This window comes from Metopolophium dirhodum, chromosome 1, assembly GCF_019925205.1.
Source record: "Metopolophium dirhodum isolate CAU chromosome 1, ASM1992520v1, whole genome shotgun sequence".
In the NCBI taxonomy this organism is placed as follows: Eukaryota; Metazoa; Arthropoda; class Insecta; order Hemiptera; family Aphididae; genus Metopolophium; species Metopolophium dirhodum.
Genome location: NC_083560.1, coordinates 95664757 through 95685300, shown reverse-complemented (window position 1 = coordinate 95685300; position 20544 = coordinate 95664757). Strand labels below are relative to the sequence as shown.

Sequence of the window (20544 nt, the reverse complement as noted above, 5' to 3'; positions counted from 1 at the left end):
GTTTTATTAAGCGGTTGGCAATGCAAAATGTCGATTTCAGAGCCAATGGTGCTTGGTATAAATACATTTTTAAGATGCCGAGCGTATATTTTGGCTTTTTTTTGTTCGCTGCGTGCCCAGATGCTGTATTTCTTACAGATAGGTGGTATATAAACGCGAGGACTCTTCATGTGTCTTGTGGCTTTCCATAACGAATAATCGGTATTATCCGTCGCAGTTACACAACTCAAGTAGGTATCTGAAGTATGATTTAAACGTTTCATTTTTCATTTCATTGATTTTTCCATGAAGAATTTTGCTTATACGTTTCTATTCTGTTTTATCCGTTTGATTCCGTGTACTTATCGTGTTGTATAAAATATGGACTACATAGGTAACTTATTACTTAAGACTAATCTAAATATTTTTTAAATGTCATCGTGTATTGTAAAATATAATCATATTCGTAAGAAATTCAAGTCCTCACAAATATTATTTTTGAACTAAATAATAAAATTAAAAATAATTAAATGTTATTCTTTGTTTGAATATCCAATTTCGTCTAAATTTAAATTTCAGACACTTGTCGAAAATATTTTTGGAATTATACTCAACTTTTTTTTTTAGTTTTTGGCGACAAATCTTGCATTCAATTATAAACTGTATGAATTTTTAATATTTATAAGAAGCTCAAAATGAGTCAAAACATTTAAAAAATATCTTATTACTATAAAATACTAATATAAACATTTGGTTAAAACTTCAAGTATCTACTGTTATTAGTTTATCAATTACAACAATATATTATAATAAAATGTTGTCAAAAATTGTGTTGTGTAAAAAATAAAAATGTTATAAGCATGTTTACTGGTCCAAAAGGTGACTGACGACAAAAACAAACAAACAAGAAACTAAAGTTATGTATCATAATAAAATAAAATAAACTTACCTATGTTATTTAGGTAACATTACTAAACTTTATGATTACGCAACAAGGACTGGAAGATCAATTGCTAGGGATTGTTGTTGCTAAAGAACGGCCTCAGTTGGAGGAAAGAAAAAATGAATTGATACTTGAAAGTGCTAATAATAATAAATTACTTAAAGAAATTGAAGACAAAATATTATTCGTTCTCTCTTCATCTGAAGGAAATATTTTGGAGGATGAATCAGCAATAAAAGTGTTGTCTTCATCAAAAGTATTTTAAATTATTTTATTTGCAAGTACTAAGTAGTCTAAATTATGTTAACATAACTTATTTCACAGTCATTATCTGCTGAGATTCAACTGAAACAAGAAATTGCTATTGTAACTGAAAAAGAAATTGATGTAGGTCGTGATGTTTATATTCCTGTATCTAGTCACTCTTCAGTTTTATTTTTCTGTATAACTGATCTAAATAACATCGATCCAATGTACCAATATTCATTATCGTGGTTTATAAACTTATATTACCAGGTAAGTCACAATTATTTAGTGTAGGTAGGTACATGTACATTATAACAAATGATAATTGAGGATTTATTGTTGTTATATTTTGTGTGACAGTCAATTGCACAAAGCGAAAAATCAAATGACATTAATGAAAGAATAAATATTTTGAATGATTATTTCACTTATAACATTTACCGAAACGTTTGTAGATCTTTATTTGAAAAAGATAAACTGATTTTTTCATTTATTTTAACAGTTGGCATTTTTCGGTCCAAGGTAATAATATGTTTAATACTATGATTAAATGTATAAGAATAGGTCAATATGTTTATTTATTCTTAGTAATTTTATGACACAGGGTTCCCTCGACGATGAATTATTTACATTGTTCCTTACCGAAGGAGTTGAGATAACTAATGAGCACCCCAATCCAGCATCTAATTGGCTAAGTGATAAGTCATGGGCCGAAATTGTTAGAGCATCTCAATTTCCAAGGTAAAAAGTGACAAATATATAGGTATTTTATAGCAAAATAATAACTAATTATTAATAGTTTTTAATTAAGGCTAGATCTGGTTAGGCTCGGAAGTTATTGTAATAAAAACTAATAACATTTATTTTTTTATTGTACTAAAGCATCAGCAACTATGGCGGCCATTAACATTTTGTAGGGAGGTTACGGATGTATAAAATACTAGACTGTATTACCATAACTAATTATAAATTGAACCAGAAATAAGTACAGCATTTTTAAACTTTGCGAGCTTAGTATATACCTACCCTCAATGTCTTAAAAATATAAAATAGTGTCCGAATTAAAAAACCAAAGACCACTTGAACTTTTCATCAACTATAATATTCCTAGGTATTTAATTACTATTAAATTATGAATGTCTATGTAAAGACATTTGTCATTCAGTGAAAAATTAAAAATATGAACTATTAATATTGAAGTGAGGCAAATTGTAGTATCTGATATCCGGAAATTAGTATCATTAAATTTGTTACGATTAAATTCCAACATATAATTATTGTCTAGCTAATATTTAACCTATTCGAACAAAGTGTCACAGAATTAAAGATTTCAGTTAAATTAGTCACTTGAATTGAAATTACTTTTCATCAGCATATAACATGAGTTAACCGTTTATTTTTAAATTGAAAAGATCATTAAAATAAATTATGAAAATAATAGGTCCAAGAACAGTACCTTGTGGTACCTCATGCGTTAATTAACTATCACTAAAAGTATTGTTAATCCTTACTAACTGTGACCTATTATTAAGACAAGATAAGTAAATAAGTCTGAAGCTTTTTCTCTTATACCATAAAAATTAAGTTTATCAACTAATATTCGATGATAAACAGGAATAACAAGATCAAAAGGTTTTTTATGTCTAAAAATATTCCAATTACCTTCTTGTCAGTAGCGTAAATTGAGTCCAATTTCTGGTGGTGCAGAGACATATTCCAGGCCTATAATTTCAAACACACCAATAATCCAACTTCCTAAAAGTAAAATCTTTCCCAATAAAAAACTATATATTTCTTTAAATAATTTATTAATTATAATTATAATTACTATTAATTATTTTTTCTTTAATTTATTATTATAATATTGATAAAAAAAAAGGTGGGCTAATGGGTGTCACTCTCCTGTACGCCTGTATATTAGAAGTGAGTCACTGTAATGGATGGTGTTAAATTTGAATTCAATGATATAATATCATTGTATAAGAAAAACGATTCTGACCGAAAACGGTCAGTCAGCCTATGATATTACCAAGTATATATTTGATGATATTATTGTGAACAAAGTAATTTATATAATTACCTATTGACGTGGAACCTTGATTAAAATTTTCCTTAGCTAATCCTTAGCGATAAAAGTTGAACATTTGATACATTTTTAACTACAAAATAATTTATACATTTTAAATTTGATACATTTTGTCAAAATTCGAACCTAAAATCATTATAAAAAAAATTGTGCTTATGTATTTTCAATATTTTTCAACTGCTATTGTAATAACTAATAATATATCAGGAGCCTTGCATACAATTTTCACGCTTTTCTACCCAACAAATAAAATTTTATTGATATTTATAGAAAAAAAAACTAAAAAATTGAGAACTGACAATACCGTTAACAGCTCAAAAAGAATCAAATTATTTTCAAAATTGTATCGTGTATAAAAAATGCTAATATAAACATTCAGTGAAATTTTCAAGTATCTACAGTCATACGTTTTTTAATTACAACAAAATAAGAAAATCGTTACACGAGAAATCGAGTGAATATCAAATGTTGTAAAAATATGAATTTCAAACGCTCATAAAAATTTAATTTGTCTTTCTTGTCAAAGACATTTTTTTTTTTTTTGATAATGGTAGACAAACTTATGGATAATCTTGTATTACATTTTCAAATCTTAGATTGAAAAAGAAAAATTTGTATGAATTCTCAACTCAAAATAATTAGCTAATTTTCGTAATTTTTCCGTATTTTGTCAAGATTTGAACTTTAAATGCTTATAAAAATAAACTGTGACTAAGGGTTTTTAATATTTGACTGAAATATAAACTGAAAATGTTCAAAAATAGTTCAAAACAAATCAAAATATTTTGAAAATTTTGTCATGTATAGTAAATCCGATTGTAAACAACCAGTGACAATGTCATGTATATACGTTCATTTGTTTTAGAGTTATGCCAAATTCCCATTTTTCCTTAATTTTTATGTTGTTTTTCCCGGCGCTTATTAAAACTATTGAGAATTTTAAAATTTGATTCAATACGACGTCTTGCTGTCATCTGACATTTGACTTTTGTGAATTGAATGAACATTGATCCAGTGATAACACACTATTTTGGTGGTACAATGTTGATAATAATATAATTGTACCATAGAATAACGTCATAGTCTGTGATACTGCCATAGTAAAATACAGAATTGTGTGGTTAGTGGTTACCATAGAATATAATAATCTAATAATTATCAATAGAGGTTGAACTATATTTTAGAATATAGATAGAGTAATAATTTAATAGATAATGTCTAAAATTAGTAAAATTACTATTTTGTACCTGTTTATATATCATATATTTCAATGATTTTCTGGTGGTGCAAAAATATACATTTGCACCACCCAGTTTACGCCAGTGCTTCTTGTCATTATCTAGGTTAGTATGTACAAAATTAGATAAGACAATTAATGCGTCAGTTGTAGACTATCCAGATCTAAAATCCAATTGATTATCCGAAAAAAAATAATGAAGTCCAATAACCTTTTCTTTAAACAATTTCGAAAATGTTTGGTATAGAAAGAGTCAATGAGATAAGTCTATAATTATTACATTGTTCTTTATCTTCAACTTCATATAGCGGTTTTTTTCAAAAATTTGCGAACAACACCTATATATATTTATATATACATATATAGAAAGGTTGTATAATAAAGCGAGAAGTTTTGAAATATTTTAATACGCAGTGAGTCATTTTTAATACATTATTAGACAAATTATGTTCATAAAAAGTTGTTGAATCATATAGATTTATTATATAATTTATAATTTCTATTTTTCTTAGTAGAACAGAGAGATAAAATTATAGAATCATGAATAAACGAACTTTTATTTAAGTGTTTGTAATCAGTTTTATTAAATCCATTTCCGATTATTTTATTCTTTAGTTTATACTTTTCAGTATTTAACAAGTAAAACAATGAATAGGTAGGTATATTATAATAGGTAGATATATAAAAACATAATAATATTTGTGTACTAAAATTAAAATAATCTGATTTCATTGAGTTTTAATTTTAGATTGAATCAATTTTACAAATCAATTATTAATTCAATTGATGAGTGGAGCTTATGGTATGATTCAAATAACCCACATGAGGCACCTATTCCAAAACCTTTTGAAAATATCGACGGCCTGGAAAAGCTTGTAATTATAAAGTGCATTCGTTTCGATAAAGTCGTCCCGGCTATACAGGTATATATTTTATTTATTTATGAATTTCCCAACAATTACTTAATTTACATCTTCAAAATATTTAGCAATATATTATTAGTTGTATGGGTCAGAAATACGTCGAACCACCATCGTTTGACTTGGCAGACTCATACAAGGACTCAACCTGTTGCAGTCCATTGATTTTTATATTATCAGCTGGAACGGATCCAATGTCGAGATTGATAAAATTTTCTGAAGACAAAAAAATTAGTCCGACTGATTTAATAACCGTATCACTTGGTCAAGGACAAGTAATATAAAATATGATAATTATTATTATTTGTTTCAGTAGTATTAAAATAATGGGAATATAACTTATATTTAGGGTCCAATAGCTGCTAATATGATAAAATCAGGTATAGAAACAGGTCAATGGGTTGTGTTACAAAACTGTCATTTGGCTGTTAGCTGGATGAAAGAACTTGATCGCATTTGTGATGAAGATATTATACCCAGTCGTACACATCAGTCGTTCCGTCTCTGGCTTACAAGTTATCCATTTGATGATTTCCCTGTATCTATACTACAGAATGGTAAATTAAACATAAATTGTTAAAATTGTTCATTTTTATAACTTATTGAATTCAAACTAGGTATTAAAATGATAAACGAAGCTCCGAAAGGTCTTGCTGCAAATTTATTGCGCTCATATACAACCAATCCTATTAATGATCCAGATTTCTACCTCAGTCGTAAGAACGACTTAGGTTTGAAAACGTTACTATTTTCACTATGTTTTTTCCATGGAATCATTCAAGAACGTCGAAAGTTTGGATCACTTGGTTGGAATATTCCATATGAATTTAACGATTCAGATTTTCAAATCAGCGTGATGCAGTTAAATGTACTAATAAAATGATAACTAGATAACTTATAATATATTATACTAAAGTTATTAAAAATTAAAACAAATTAAATTTAGATGTTTCTAAACGATTATGATGAAATTCCATACGACGCATTACTTTATTTAATTGGTGAATGTAATTATGGTGGTCGAGTAACTGACGACAATGATAGACGTTTATTGACATCTCTACTGACAATTTTTTTCAACTCTAATGTGACTAACAACGATTCGTAAGTAAAGATAATTTAATACCTATACTTATTTTTATTTTGTTTAAGTTTTGGTTTCATTTGCCCTTATACATTTTATTTAATTAATCAATAAATTGATAATGATACTGGTAAAATTAATTAGCAATTTAATATACCTAAGAACTAATAAGTAATATATCGGTACATTTATACCTATATAGGAAAATGTGAAAAAAACTAAAAAGTTATCGTAATTTTACTTACGCAGAAAGATTTGAAATTTTTAGTAAATGCATAGAAATGTTTGAATTAATTGTATTGCTTGAAAGTAATTTTTATAAGTATAGAAGTTTAATATTAAATTTGAGTCAAGCGTGTCGGTCTACCTTTTTTTTGTGGTATCGAGGACAGGAGAAGGAACTGCTGTTGGAAATGCTTCTTCTCTGGCCCCTATCGTTTATTGTTGACATCAGAACAAATCAATTACAACAATGTCATCACGGGGATGCACCCTCACGACCTGGCAGACTTTCCTTAGCGAGTGTTAGTACATTTATGTCTGCCAGTCATAAATCCATTTATGTCAGTTACGTATTTTAGGATTTTTTTGGGGGGTGTCCTGACTCCAGGCAATACGTCTTTATCTCCACAAATATTAACATAGTTTCATCACGGATTCATACCTGATTATAATACATCTTAATACCTTATACAAATGGTAATTTTTAGTAAAAAAATCTTAGGATAGCTACTTAAATTTTCAATTATAATAAAATCATCACAGGAATAAAGTAGGTATAAACAATTTTACTGAATAAAATAAAACAAATCTAACACTTAAATTTACTTTTTTAGAGTATTTTTTCGTATTATATCGTTGGCCTTTGCTATATTAATTAGTAGACAATAATAATTGTTGTACCTAATCGAAGAAAGATAATAAGGCGACAGCCAATAATACGGATCGCCAAAAATCACGAAACGATAATACAATTCTAAGATTTACATAGTTCACCGTTTACTGGAAGTTCAAATAATATTTTGCTAATGACTAATACCTATTTTATGGTATAAGATGAAATATACATTATTCAATTTTTGGGGGGTTTTAACCCCAGGACCCACCCCCTAAATACGCCACTGCAGGAAGCCACGCTCGAAGGGCTTACATTCAAAAGATATATCTAATGTGCTTGAGCTTGAAAATTAATTACATTTTATTTTATTTTTATTTTGTCCAGTCTAATAATTTCAGACGAAGTAAGGTATTTGAAAATGTTTGTACAACTTCAACTTCTCAACTTTTCCAGTAGAAAAAATACTCCGATCATAAATTTCGATGGAGGTTTTTGGAAGCAAATTGGATCTTTTAGTACTTTTGGGACTTTGGGAAGTCGAGAGGTCAAAACTGAAAATTCTTAGTATTTTTAAAATAATCGGGGAAAAAAAAAATAGAATTTGTTAAAATTGTTTGGTAACCGTTTTCGTTTGGATTATATTTGATAAGTTTTAGTTTATTTTCTAAAAATGTCAATAAAACATTAGTCCTTCGGTCAAAAAGCTTAAAATAAGGTAATTAAAAAGTACAAGGTTTTATTATAGCTGTCTAAAAATATTAACGGTACATAAGCAGAATTATTTTTATAAACATTTAAAGTTCAAATTTTGACAAAACCACAATTGAAGTTTAACATTTATAAAATTTGTACAGCTAAGAAATTTGAAATTTGAAAATCCAATATAAGGTCTCTCATACAAGTAGTTCATACTTTTACCAGAAATTACTGATCATTTTAGGAATATTGGTATGCAAATACAATGTTTTTGCAAAAATGAATTCTATTTGGTAAGACGTATATGAATTTACGTCTTGCTTACTAGTTGACGACAGTTGAAACTTGATAAATATTTTTTAGAAAGTAATACAAATATGGTCATTAGCTAATGGGCTGAAGCCATAGATAAGTTAAAAATTATTTTTTTCATGAATTATAATTATACTCAGCAAGTTGTTGCGTGTTGTATTTATTATAAATAATCATTTATCATCATTATAATCTTAAGCGAAAAAAATACTAATATTCCCCAAACATTCTTTAAAAAAAGTAAAAAAAAAATACCCATCTCAAAAGTAAAACCAATTCTTGCTAATAAACAAAAACCCTGCAAAAATCCACTGATTTCAACATATTCAAAGATTTGACATTTTATTTGACAATATGGTTCTTTTTTCTACCATTTACCTAAACTTTTCTCTTTTCTCATTAGTTATTGATCTATGATCTTTGTACCTGTTTAGTATTTTTTTAATTTAGATAATGTTTAAATCTTCAAATCAGCCGCCGCGATATTGTGACAAAACATTTTTACAAAGGTTATAGGTAAAACTAAAGAGAAATTAAAAGAAAGTTTAAGAAAAGAGTAGAAGAATCGTGTCGATTAAAAGCTGGGGTTATGTTTATATCATTGAATTTTTTGTGCAGGTTTTTTTCGTAAAAAGTAAAAGCCGGTTTTATTATTGAGATTGGCGTTTTTAAATTGTTTAAATAGTATTTTTGGGGGAATTACCTATAGATACTTTGAAAAAGTCTATAAAATATTTATATTTTTGCACATGCTATAATATTATTGTTGTTTAATTAGTTTTCTAATCGGCTCTTGAATTTAATCAACCCTCTTAAACCTTGATTTATTCACATCTAGCGCTATTATTAATTTATTTTTAAAAATGTCTTTCTTAATTTTATATGTTTACCATATAATTATGTACTAGCTATACATTTTCTGAGAGTGGGCTGTATTATGTACCCAAAGACTCCTCTTTTGACGGGTGTTTCGAATATATTAAATCTTTACCAATGAATCCGCAACCAGAAGTATTCGGACTGCACGAAAATGCTGATATAACAAAAAATAATTATGAAACTAATTTGGTAAGTAGATTTTTTTAAATATTTCTATTCATTTTTTATAATTATTACATTTGACACTAGTTATTATATGGTACTATTTTAACTCAATCTCAAATTACTGCGGGAATTGGTGATAAAGATACAGATGCCAAAATAGCAGAATTAGCTGGTAATATTGCGAAAAATATACCAGATTTATTTGACATAGTTGAAGCGAAAAAAAAATATCCAATTAAGTATGAACAATCGATGAATACTGTAATACGGCAGGTATTAAATATATTTATTTTTAAAATACTATTATTCCATTATATTGTTGTAGATAAATATATCATTATTAATATCATATTAGATGTATGCGATATCGTTAAATCATATTATGCAGCGTAGGTAGGTAACAATTTTGAATCATGTAAAGTACGTATCTACTTATTTCAGTTCAATTATTTAAAAACTATTATAGTATTTATAGTATTTATAATACTTTTTAATCAAAGTATTTGAAATATTATTTCATACGTATTAGTATTTTAATTTTGAATACTTTATTATTTTTGTTTGGATAGTCAATATTATTATTTGTTTACTTAAAAATATAATTATTGATATGTTGTTATTTTATATATTTTCATATATTATAGGCTACATAGTTTCCTAAAATAACCTCGATACACCGTTGCTAATTATTTTCATTTAAATAAAACCTATACCATTGATTTCATAATATTATAAAACCAATGCCCATACCTACTGGCTACTGTTATATAATAAATATAAATATTGTTATTATTGACTATCGCAAATAGGCTTAAAGGTTTTGCACTTTTGTATACGTGACTTGTGTGTTTAATGTTTATTAAATATTGTACCTATTAATACTAAAAAAAAATAAGTTGGGCATCACTAATATAGCTATATATAATTGCATCATTCTAAGGAGGAAATATTAAAATTAATTAATTAAACTATAACACATGGACACAAAGCATTTTATGAATTACATTATATTTTTCCGAGCATTTATATAATTTGTTGTTCGGTATTAAATTGTCTTAGTTATAATAATATGTTGTTTAAATGTTCTCAATAATCGAGTTTAAACTATAAAAGGAGGTATTGATACTATAAAGTGTAGAAAATTATATTTGAAAAGTATTTGTATTTGTTCTTAAATATTTTTAGACATCAGTAATTTAAATACCTTTTAAGTTTATGAATTTGTATCTCTATTTAAATACAAATGAAAAGTATATTTTTTACAATATTTGTAAATAGATATCTACGTGATATTTTATGTAATGATTCGTCAAACATCTGAAACTAGATAGTACATTAATTATCATATTCTACATAGGAATTGATACGTTTCAACAAATTACTGTCAGTTATAAAAATATCATTAGTGGAAGCACAAAAGGCTATTAAAGGTATAGTTGTCATGTCATCTGATTTAGAAGAATTACATACAAGTCTAGTTATTGGACGAGTACCGGCAAATTGGATGAATTATTCGTACCCTTCTTTGAAACCGTTAGGTGGATATGTAGCAGATTTATTGCAGAGGTACATTTTATTTATTATACCTATTTTTAAATACCTAGTTAAGTTGATAACAATCATGATTTTCTAGGCTAAAATTCTTACAAGAATGGCTGGATAATGGCATGCCAGAAGTATTTTGGCTTTCTGGTTTTTATTTTACACAGTCTTTCTTATCGGGTGTGCTTCAAAATTTTTCGCGCAAAAACAAAATACCTATAAATAAACTTGGATTTGAGTTTGATATAACTATATATGAACCGGAAATTGGACTGATGGACAAGCCTGAATGGAGAGTCTATTGTCAGGTAAGAATACATTTTTTTAAATATTAATACTTGTAATTATCTATTTATGTTTGATTAACGATCATATATTATTTTTGATTCATATTTTTATGATTGTAATTTTATTTTTCTATCACGAACTATGTATCTACTTAGGTATGTATTCATGTAGAAAATAAAATATAATCTTGAACACGCATTAGGGGGAAGGTAAGATAAAAATAAGGGGCACTTATGGAAAAATAATATGAACTATTATAATTTAATGAACGTTTTCGTAAAAGGTTGAACTTTCACAAGGATAGTTTTATTCAGGATGCTAATAATGATGATACCTGACATATTAGCTTGGAATTGAATAAATAAATTTGCAGTTCTTATTTACCGATACCGAATTACCGAATAATAATAATAAATCAATTATATTTGATTAAATATTATTGTTTTGTACTGTAGATACTTATTAAAATGCATTTAGTCATCTTTTTTTTCCTTGTGGCACCATTACATGGGGGGGCTGTACTGTTTTTACACATGGTTTAGCCACCATACAGCATCTTTTGACCCATTAGCGCCTAAGTCATATAATACGTCCACAGCATCTTTGAGACCGTCCTGTTTTTTCATCTTACGATGTTAGGAATTGGACAGCGGGTTCAATAAGCCTTGGTTGAACGGCTCCACCTTCTCTACCACTCGTCGATTGTGTTCTACCTTTCGTCTTTCTTGGTCCTGACTTTTGAGAGGAGATAGTCGTCCAGATTGGGTTCCTGAAACGCCCTGACCTTGATCCAATCCCTCTCAGCAGCAAGAAGGTCGATCGGTGGCCATCCGCCGAGGAGGAAAGCGGCTTCAGATACCGTCCTGTAAACCCTGATCGTCCGAGTATTTAGTCATCTATAAATTATTAAGTTAACAAAATAAATATTAATTATTATTTAATATTAATTAATAGGTAGGTATACCATATTTACATATTAAGTTGACCATTGAGGATTTTTTTATCCTCCTAACCAACAACCTCCTAAATTTCCAATTTCCAAAATATTTTAATTTTTTATAGCGTTGATAAGTTTGTCATTTTTCTTTAGGTTTTTCTTAATTCGTCATTCAGATTTTAGATTATCTGGAAGTATTGATATAATAATATAAATATAACAAAGAAAATATAAATTATACTTGTACTACCTAATACATTATAATAATATGTACAATACAACAATGTCCCTATTATCTATTATTTTTTATTTTTTTTATAATGACTCTAATAGTTGATTGCTAAGCATAAATTATTATTCCTAGGTACGGTTGTTAATCAAAAAATAAAATTCTGAGTTTAAAAAAATATATTTGTCTAATAATAATTTGTCATTTATTTTTGTATTTTTAAAATATGGCCAGTTTATGGGCTTTAATATTATATGATTGTCGATTAACTTATTTTGGAGGAGTATTAAATTATAATAGTAATATTATTACCTAGTTTCAGTTTATTTATAATACAACCAGTTATGTTATTTTTCACGCTCTCGCTAACTATAAAGAACAAATTGGATATTGAGGAATTCAGCGTTTTTGTTAAAGTAGGTATAAACACACATTATCATATGGTATATACTTGGCCTACTATTATATTTTTGTAAAAAAATTGTATGAAATGTAAAAAATAAATAGCATTCTCCGACGTGATTGCTTAATTTTTTATAGATCGTATGAGCTCGTGCATCCTGTTAACAAAATAATACCTTTTTAATAATATAACATGTGGTACGCACATGGCATTTGCCGAAATTTTGGTTTTAGTTTGACTGAGTCTGTAGTTTTACATTACAGATGTCATTTCACGATGCACTCGGAAGGTCTATAATTTAATTTTATTGACATTATATTTAACTGTATCTTGCACCATACTATATAATGTGCAGTGTGCACCTAGATACATGATTATAGTAGGTACCTATATTTAAAAACGGAAAATATGGAAATTTTAAATTTTTGGTTGTAATTATACGGTTAGTGTATACTGTAGGTATATGTATAGTATGTAGGTACCACTGTGCATTGAACTGGAAATGCAATAAAATAACCTAATGGCTAATACGCATACTTTGGAGATAACTCATTGACAAATTGGCCATTTAGCCATATTATATACATATCATATACACCTATAGTACCTACCCATAAATTATGTATTAAGATTTTGTTCCATATCTACCTTTCATGTGCCACGCGTTATTGCCGTTCCCGGCGTTACGTCAAAATCTTAAATAATAAGTTCAAAATATTCAGAAATTCACGGTAAACGATCACTTTGATCCATTATTTGAACTTTAAAATGCAAAATTAGGACACCTAGTGAGGATACTTAGTACTGTTATACACATAACATAAACATACATTGTATAGGTTATAGGTATGATGTACCTATAAAGTAAACTACCTATACAATACAACAAGTCATAACAAATTATTTAAACATTTTGTAATGTTCGACGAGATTTAAAATTTGAATATTATCTGGTATAGACAGGTATAGTGTTATCTAATAACATATTTATACATACATATATTAAGTCATGACAAATATTATAAAGTACAATGTTCAAATAAAAATGTATTTTTTTACATTTTTACCCGACCGTATAAAGTGACCTATAACTAAAATCGGCTTGCTGCAGTAGGTACTTCAGTATATTTTATGAATATTTTTGCACTCGATATGGTTTTAGCATAGAAATCTATCTAAATCTAATTGGTACCTACGTGAATTTGTTTAACATATTATTATATAGTTACATTTATTGAACTGTGCATGTTGTATAACCCATGCATTATTATAGAACGCAATTCAATATATTAATAATATATTATTAATTTATATTATCGTTGATGTCAATTGTATAATTTCTTTAATTAGTAATAAATAATAATACATGTGTGCCTAATTCTCTGCATCGACGATTGAGAATATGATTTGATTTTCTTAATTTAATATTATTATTTAATATTTAGAATAAATTATAACGACTGCATTAAACTTTGTACTTTTCTAAAATTATAATGTCACATCAACGGCTATGATATTTAATTTGTTCCTACTTATATTTTCAGGGTTTATTTTTAGAAGGAGCTAGATGGGATCGAGAGTTACAAGTATTAAATGAATCATATCCAAAAATCATTTTCGACACACTTCCAATAATTTGTTTCAAGCCGGGAATAAAAGTACTGTATACTTATAAGTTATTAGTATATACGTGTAGGTAAATTAATATGGGATGCCTACGGGTTGGTTTCCAATAAATTACCGAATTTGTTCCAGGTTAAATTATAATAAATTATGTAGATACCTACATTACAAATGCATTACATACGAATTGGTTCCCGACTATACAAGTAACAAACGAGTTTATTGGTTCCGATGAACTTTAATTTTAATAATAAGAAATATACCTAACCTAACCTACTAGTTACTAAAATATATAATATGTCTATCGGCAATTCACGATTCCGCATCACACGATTCCGCATAAACCTTTTCATTCACACGATTCCGCACAAAACCAATTTGCGACGTTGCCGATTGTATTATAAAAATGATTTTAATCATAAAAATAGTTGATATTAATAATACATATAAGTCATTTAAGATTATAACATTATTTTGGGTTTTCCCCAAATACTAGCTTATCTGAATTGTCTACAGTGTATTACATAAATGTTTTATCTAGACTCATCAGTCTACCTGTTCGATACCCGTTCGTTCGTACCCGTTCCTATATATTGTTATCGCATTTTTGTGTTTTAAATATTGTTTTTACCTATAATTATTATTCAATTTTTATCACAAGTTGGTCCTCGATATTAAGGAAAAAAATTGTACCTAATTAAATACTTATTTTGATTATTTATTTTAACTAATTTAACTATTTGACTATTTCTCTATAAACTTTTGTTTTAATTATTAATTGTTTTATTTAATATTATTATTATAATTATTATTCAATTTTTATCAGAAGTTGGTCTTTGATATCAAGGGAAAATATTGGAATTAATTACTTATTTTAATTATTTATTTTAACTAATTTGACTATTTTTGTTTTATTTTATTTTTATTTCAACAATAGAGTATATATATTTTTAATTATTAATTGGTTTTTTAAATATTATTATTATTATTATTTTTCCTCATAACTGGCTACGTCGCAACAATTTTTTTGCGGAATCGTGTTAAATTGGGGTTAAAAAAATAAAATCTTTTGTGTTACGAAAATGTGCGGAATCTGGTAGGTAATAAGGTATATTGTGCGAAATCGTGTGCCGCTCATATATATAACTATTAACTATATTAAAATTAACTTTTTCAACTGTATGCGTGTCTAGACATCCAGAGATTGTTAACACGTTTAAGCTGCTAGTAGTCATCTATATGACAATTTACTATACAGTATATGCTATATAATATATAGGCAATAAACAAAAAATATTTGAACCCGACTACCTGTGTAATTTATGCATTCCTAAGCCGCTGAACCGATTGCGATAAAATTTGGTACAGATATAGATTAGAACTCGGGGAAGAAGATAGACTACATTTTGTCGTAAAAAGGTAAATAAGAGGTCCAACCCGGAGAAGTCCTCAAACAGGAATTTTGAGATTATTATTATAATTTTTTGTTTATAATTGGTTGCTATTGGTTTTAATAATAATTATTATTATTATTAATGCGATAAATCTGTGCATTTCAGTACAGATGTATCAAATTTAAACCACGGTTTGAGTGGATCAATTTTTTGAATTTTTTGATATTTTAGAGTTAAATTATACACTTTGCACTTAGAAAAATTATCCACTGAATAATTCACAGTAGAAAATGAGAGGTGAGGGTCGAGGGATCATCATTTGAAAAATAGAAGTAGGTATCTATTGTATCACAGCGGAACACTCTTTAAGTAGTTCAAACAATCCCAAGAAGTTGAAAATATAATATGTTTGTATACAGTTGTATCGTGAAGTGACATATTTTTTTGAATTTTTAGTTGTATATTTTTAATAAACCAAATGCATATATTATCAATATATTGCATATATAAATCCCAGCCCTATTAATAAGTAAATTATATCGGGAATCAATTCGTGCTTTGTACACTTCATTTTGAACAGGAAACCAATTCTATACTTCCCTAAATATGATTAATGAATGTATCCAACAAATGTAAAAAATGTAAAAAAAATGTATTTTAAATAGTATTTTGTTACTACTTATATTTTTAGTCGCAGTTCGAGAAGAGATCGTATTATGACGCTCCTATTTACAAAACAAGTGCTCGTCGAGGTGTTCTTTCCACCACAGGCCATTCAACTAATTTTTTGATGTTTATGGACTTTTTGATTGATCGACCGAAAGATCATTGGATCAATCGAGGCACCGCTTGTTTGTGTCAGTTAGACAATTAATTGGTCCCCTTTTTGCATATGACTTAAGACATAAGAGTTAAGACCAAAAATAACGCTTTTTAGAAATATAAAAATTATAATTATATATGTATGTACGATCGATAATTACGGCTTAATTATATAACAAGAATCATTAAATTATATGCTTTTCATTTATAAAAATGTTTTTATTATCGAACAAAAAAATTACAATTTGAAAAACCTAAAATATTCTAATAAAATACAGTACCTACCCAATAATAATATGCGTGGTTGCACATAATAAAGAGGTCAACATTTGGTGTAAAATGAATTATTTACATAAAAAAAATGTATAGTATAAATACATCTCGGATAAACACTGCTAAGTGCTAAAATATGGGTTGGTCATAAAATTGTTGTTGATAATATTATAATAATATGATAATATTGTCATGTTTCTGTGCGACTATGTTAAAAAGACAAAAAGTATATCTGTATCATACGTTGAATTGTCGGTGATAGAACCGAAAAAAAAAGTTCAATGGTTCGATTCAAAAATTTAGCTATCCAATTTCAACAGCTATTTATTACCCATCTATCCAATAATTTCTATTTCTAGTTTTTTTAAGTTTTATTTCAGTTTATTTCGCTCTTTTTTACGTTCAATCATTAGTTGAAATCATTAGTAAAGGTTTTTTTTTAAGTTGGTATATAAAGACTTAAAAATAGTTTTATAAGCAACACAAAAGCTCATTCATTAACACTTTTCTTAAGTTTGGTTTCACGTCTGTCTGTGATCAAATCTTGCGCGCTCGATTTGAGGCACTTTTTGAAGATGAAAAATTCTGAAAATTGGTATAGACCTTGGTCTTGGATGACAATACAATAATCCGTTGTCATTTTGGGACATGGACCAAAAAAAAAAAAAAGGATTGTCCCCACGACGTCGCCGTAATATCTCTCGCAGATATTGAACTTTCTCTCTTCCCCAAAAAAAACCGCAACCTCTTACGAAGCAAGTATAGGCGTGTCCTATCCATTATTATAATATCTATGGTAACAACGGTAATTATTACCAAATAACATTATACCGGTATTCTGATATAGGTACCGAAAACACCGGATACCGATATTCTTTAAACACTACAGTCAGCAGTGAAAATAAGAGCAACAGACTGTTCGTAACTTCATGTTCTACCGATGTGGTTGATTAGATCAATCTGTCCGCTGCCAAAATGAAAAATAAGTAAATTAAATTTCTTATCAAACTCCTTATCAATAAAAAGCAACATTTAAGAAAATCCCATTAAATCCTATCAAAAACTCAAAACCCAGAGTTTCCCCTTGACGGGGGACATCGTAGTGGCCTCCCGGACCTAAATCAAGCAAAAAAAAAATTTCCAAAATGGGGGGAGGGGGTGCCCCCGTTCCCTAAAGCGGAAAACTGTAGTCTTCAACTTAAAGAGGCGTTCCCCCTTAGCCCGAGGTCTTTAACTTGAATTCCCGCCGATTTATACTTAACTCAAAATGTGGGGGGGTGGGGGCTTTGGTTCCCTAATGGTGGAAATTCATCTGGGGCCTAAAAAGCTGAGATCCCCCTCGGTCCGGGGTCTCTTAGTCAAATACCCGCTAAGTTATGCTTGGTCAAAAAACAATGAAGAGAGAAGAGTCGCACCTGTTATGCGACAAATCGGTAACCAACTTTTACAAAACAGTAAGCATATTATGAAGAGTTTGGTCGACGCTCACAAGTACTTGGGAATTCTCAAAATAATCTTGAAACAAATCGAGAGCTTGGTGATATACATGCTTTTAAATTACTTTCAACTAAAAAGTAGAAAATAAAAAATAAAAAAAAAAATTTTAAAAACACACTTTTCCATAAAAACATTTAAAAAAAAATTTTAAAAATTGCACTAAAAAGACAAAAATAATTCTCTGTACTTAAAAATAATGAAAAATGTATTGATGAAAAATTTAAAAGTGTGTGGTGCATCATACAAAACATTAAAAGCCGAGCTAAGTCTCACATACGCTTCTTTGTTCAATCCTGTTTATAAGATAGTGACTGGCAGTATATGTCAAGTATAAGAGCAAAATAATGAAAAATTTACTGATGAAAAATTTAAAAGCCAAGGAAAGTCTCACATACACTTCTTTGTTCAATCATGTTTATAAGATAGTGACTGGGAATATATGTCAAGTGTATGAGCACCACACACTTTTAAATTTTTCATCAATACATTTTTCATTATTTTTAAGTACAGAGAATTATTTTTGTCTTTTTAGTGCAATTTTTAAAATTTTTTTTTAAATGTTTTTATGGAAAAGTGTGTTTTTAAAATTTTTTTTTTTATTTTTTATTTTATAATACGGAACCTGTAGATATTAATAATATGATAAACGACGATAATATTTGCATACCTGATATTGCATTTTTAATTATACTTTGTTTTTTCTCACCTGAAAAATTTGTTTTTAATAACTTAACTCATTTTTCACGTTCAACTGCCAATGGTAGTCATAAACAATTTTAAGACAATGGTATAAGCATTTATATTTTTGGACAGCTCAATATGCAAAACGCAATTTGCAATTATTTGCAATTAATTTGCAAACTATTGACAAGAGTTTGAAGTCTATCGGAAGAGTTGGTGGGGCTGAGTGAATTTAGCCCCCCCCCCCCCCCAAACGAAAATGTCTTTTTGCGGCGTCCGTATCAATTTGCAATTAATTTGCAATTAATTTGCAAAATATTGACACCGGTTTGGAGTCGATTGGACGAGTTGGTGGGGCTAACTACACTATCGTTATCTATATGGTCATTTGATTTAGAAATACACCAAAAACCAAAATCGATATTGTCGAAACCGATTTTGAATAAAAATTCCCGTTTTTTCTTAATTTTAGATTCTGAGCGGAGCGGTGAAGGTTTTGATTTTACAATGATGTGTGTTTTTTTTTATTATTTTATTTTTATTTTTGTCTGTCATCGCCTTTTAGAACAGTAAAAATGCTTAGATTTTCTTCAACAGTATCTTTTCTGATAGGCAAGTGAATCTAGTTGGTACTTGAATCTAGTTGGTAAAAAGTGAAAATTTCCCAGTAGTTTCAAAAGCGCTGTGAAATACAAAAGAAAAATTAAGGAAAAACGGGAATTTTTACGCAAAATCTGTTTTCGAAAAAATCGATTTTGGTTTTTGGTTCAACTCTTAAACAAATGACCGTAGGAACATGAAATTTTGACTGAATGTTCATATTAGCATTTCTTGTGGAATTTGCATGTATCCAAAATTGGCCTGGCTGTTTTTTAAGCGGAATTTACAATCACAGTATTGAATGTAGAGATCTACAATTAAATGGTTTCGTGATAGGTGGTAATCAGATTTAAAATAATTATCTTTAATATCTACATGGAAAGCAAATAGGTGTACAATAGCTGTTGTTTCGTTTGTAACTGGATCTGAATAAGCTTAGTTATTAAGCTCATGCGAAATAATATTAATGTACTAGGTATGTTAGGTGACGTTATTATGACGACAGAATTACACTATCAGAGCATAAGCTAGTGCTATAACTATAATTACAAAGTTTAATAAATAATAACTACCTACTAAATACTAATGGTATTTTCATATCAAAAAAGCAGGTAAATATATGTCGCTCAGCTGTACAGTAGGTTACTAGTGGGTCACTGTTATGAATGGTATTAAATTTGAATTTAATGACATAATATTATCATTGTATACGAAAATTGATTCTGAGCGAAGACGATTTGTCTTGTTGAATTAATATAATAAAATTACAAAAAAATAGCTAAAATCGTTCTTCTTCGTTATTTTATACCTATGCAATTTTGTTCTGCAAATTTGAACTTAAAATAACTATAAAAAAACTGTGTTTATATA

The 20544-nt window shown here is 28.1% G+C and overlaps 1 protein-coding gene across 1 annotated transcript in view; it reads left to right on the top strand.

Moving 5' to 3' along the window:
- LOC132936000 (dynein axonemal heavy chain 3-like) overlaps nt 1-16781 on the top strand; it is a 33188-nt gene extending 16407 nt beyond the window's left edge. Inside the window, exons 30-44 of the mRNA XM_061002651.1 lie at nt 942-1178; nt 1247-1438; nt 1529-1690; nt 1773-1909; nt 5240-5414; nt 5480-5686; nt 5761-5968; nt 6029-6279; nt 6358-6515; nt 9250-9409; nt 9470-9658; nt 10743-10951; nt 11019-11235; nt 14329-14442; nt 16493-16781. Coding sequence (XP_060858634.1) covers nt 942-1178; nt 1247-1438; nt 1529-1690; nt 1773-1909; nt 5240-5414; nt 5480-5686; nt 5761-5968; nt 6029-6279; nt 6358-6515; nt 9250-9409; nt 9470-9658; nt 10743-10951; nt 11019-11235; nt 14329-14442; nt 16493-16675 — 2799 coding nt within the window. The 3' untranslated portion in view covers nt 16676-16781. The remainder of the gene's footprint in view (nt 1-941; nt 1179-1246; nt 1439-1528; nt 1691-1772; nt 1910-5239; nt 5415-5479; nt 5687-5760; nt 5969-6028; nt 6280-6357; nt 6516-9249; nt 9410-9469; nt 9659-10742; nt 10952-11018; nt 11236-14328; nt 14443-16492) is intronic.
- Nucleotides 16782-20544: the final 3763 nt, after the last annotated feature.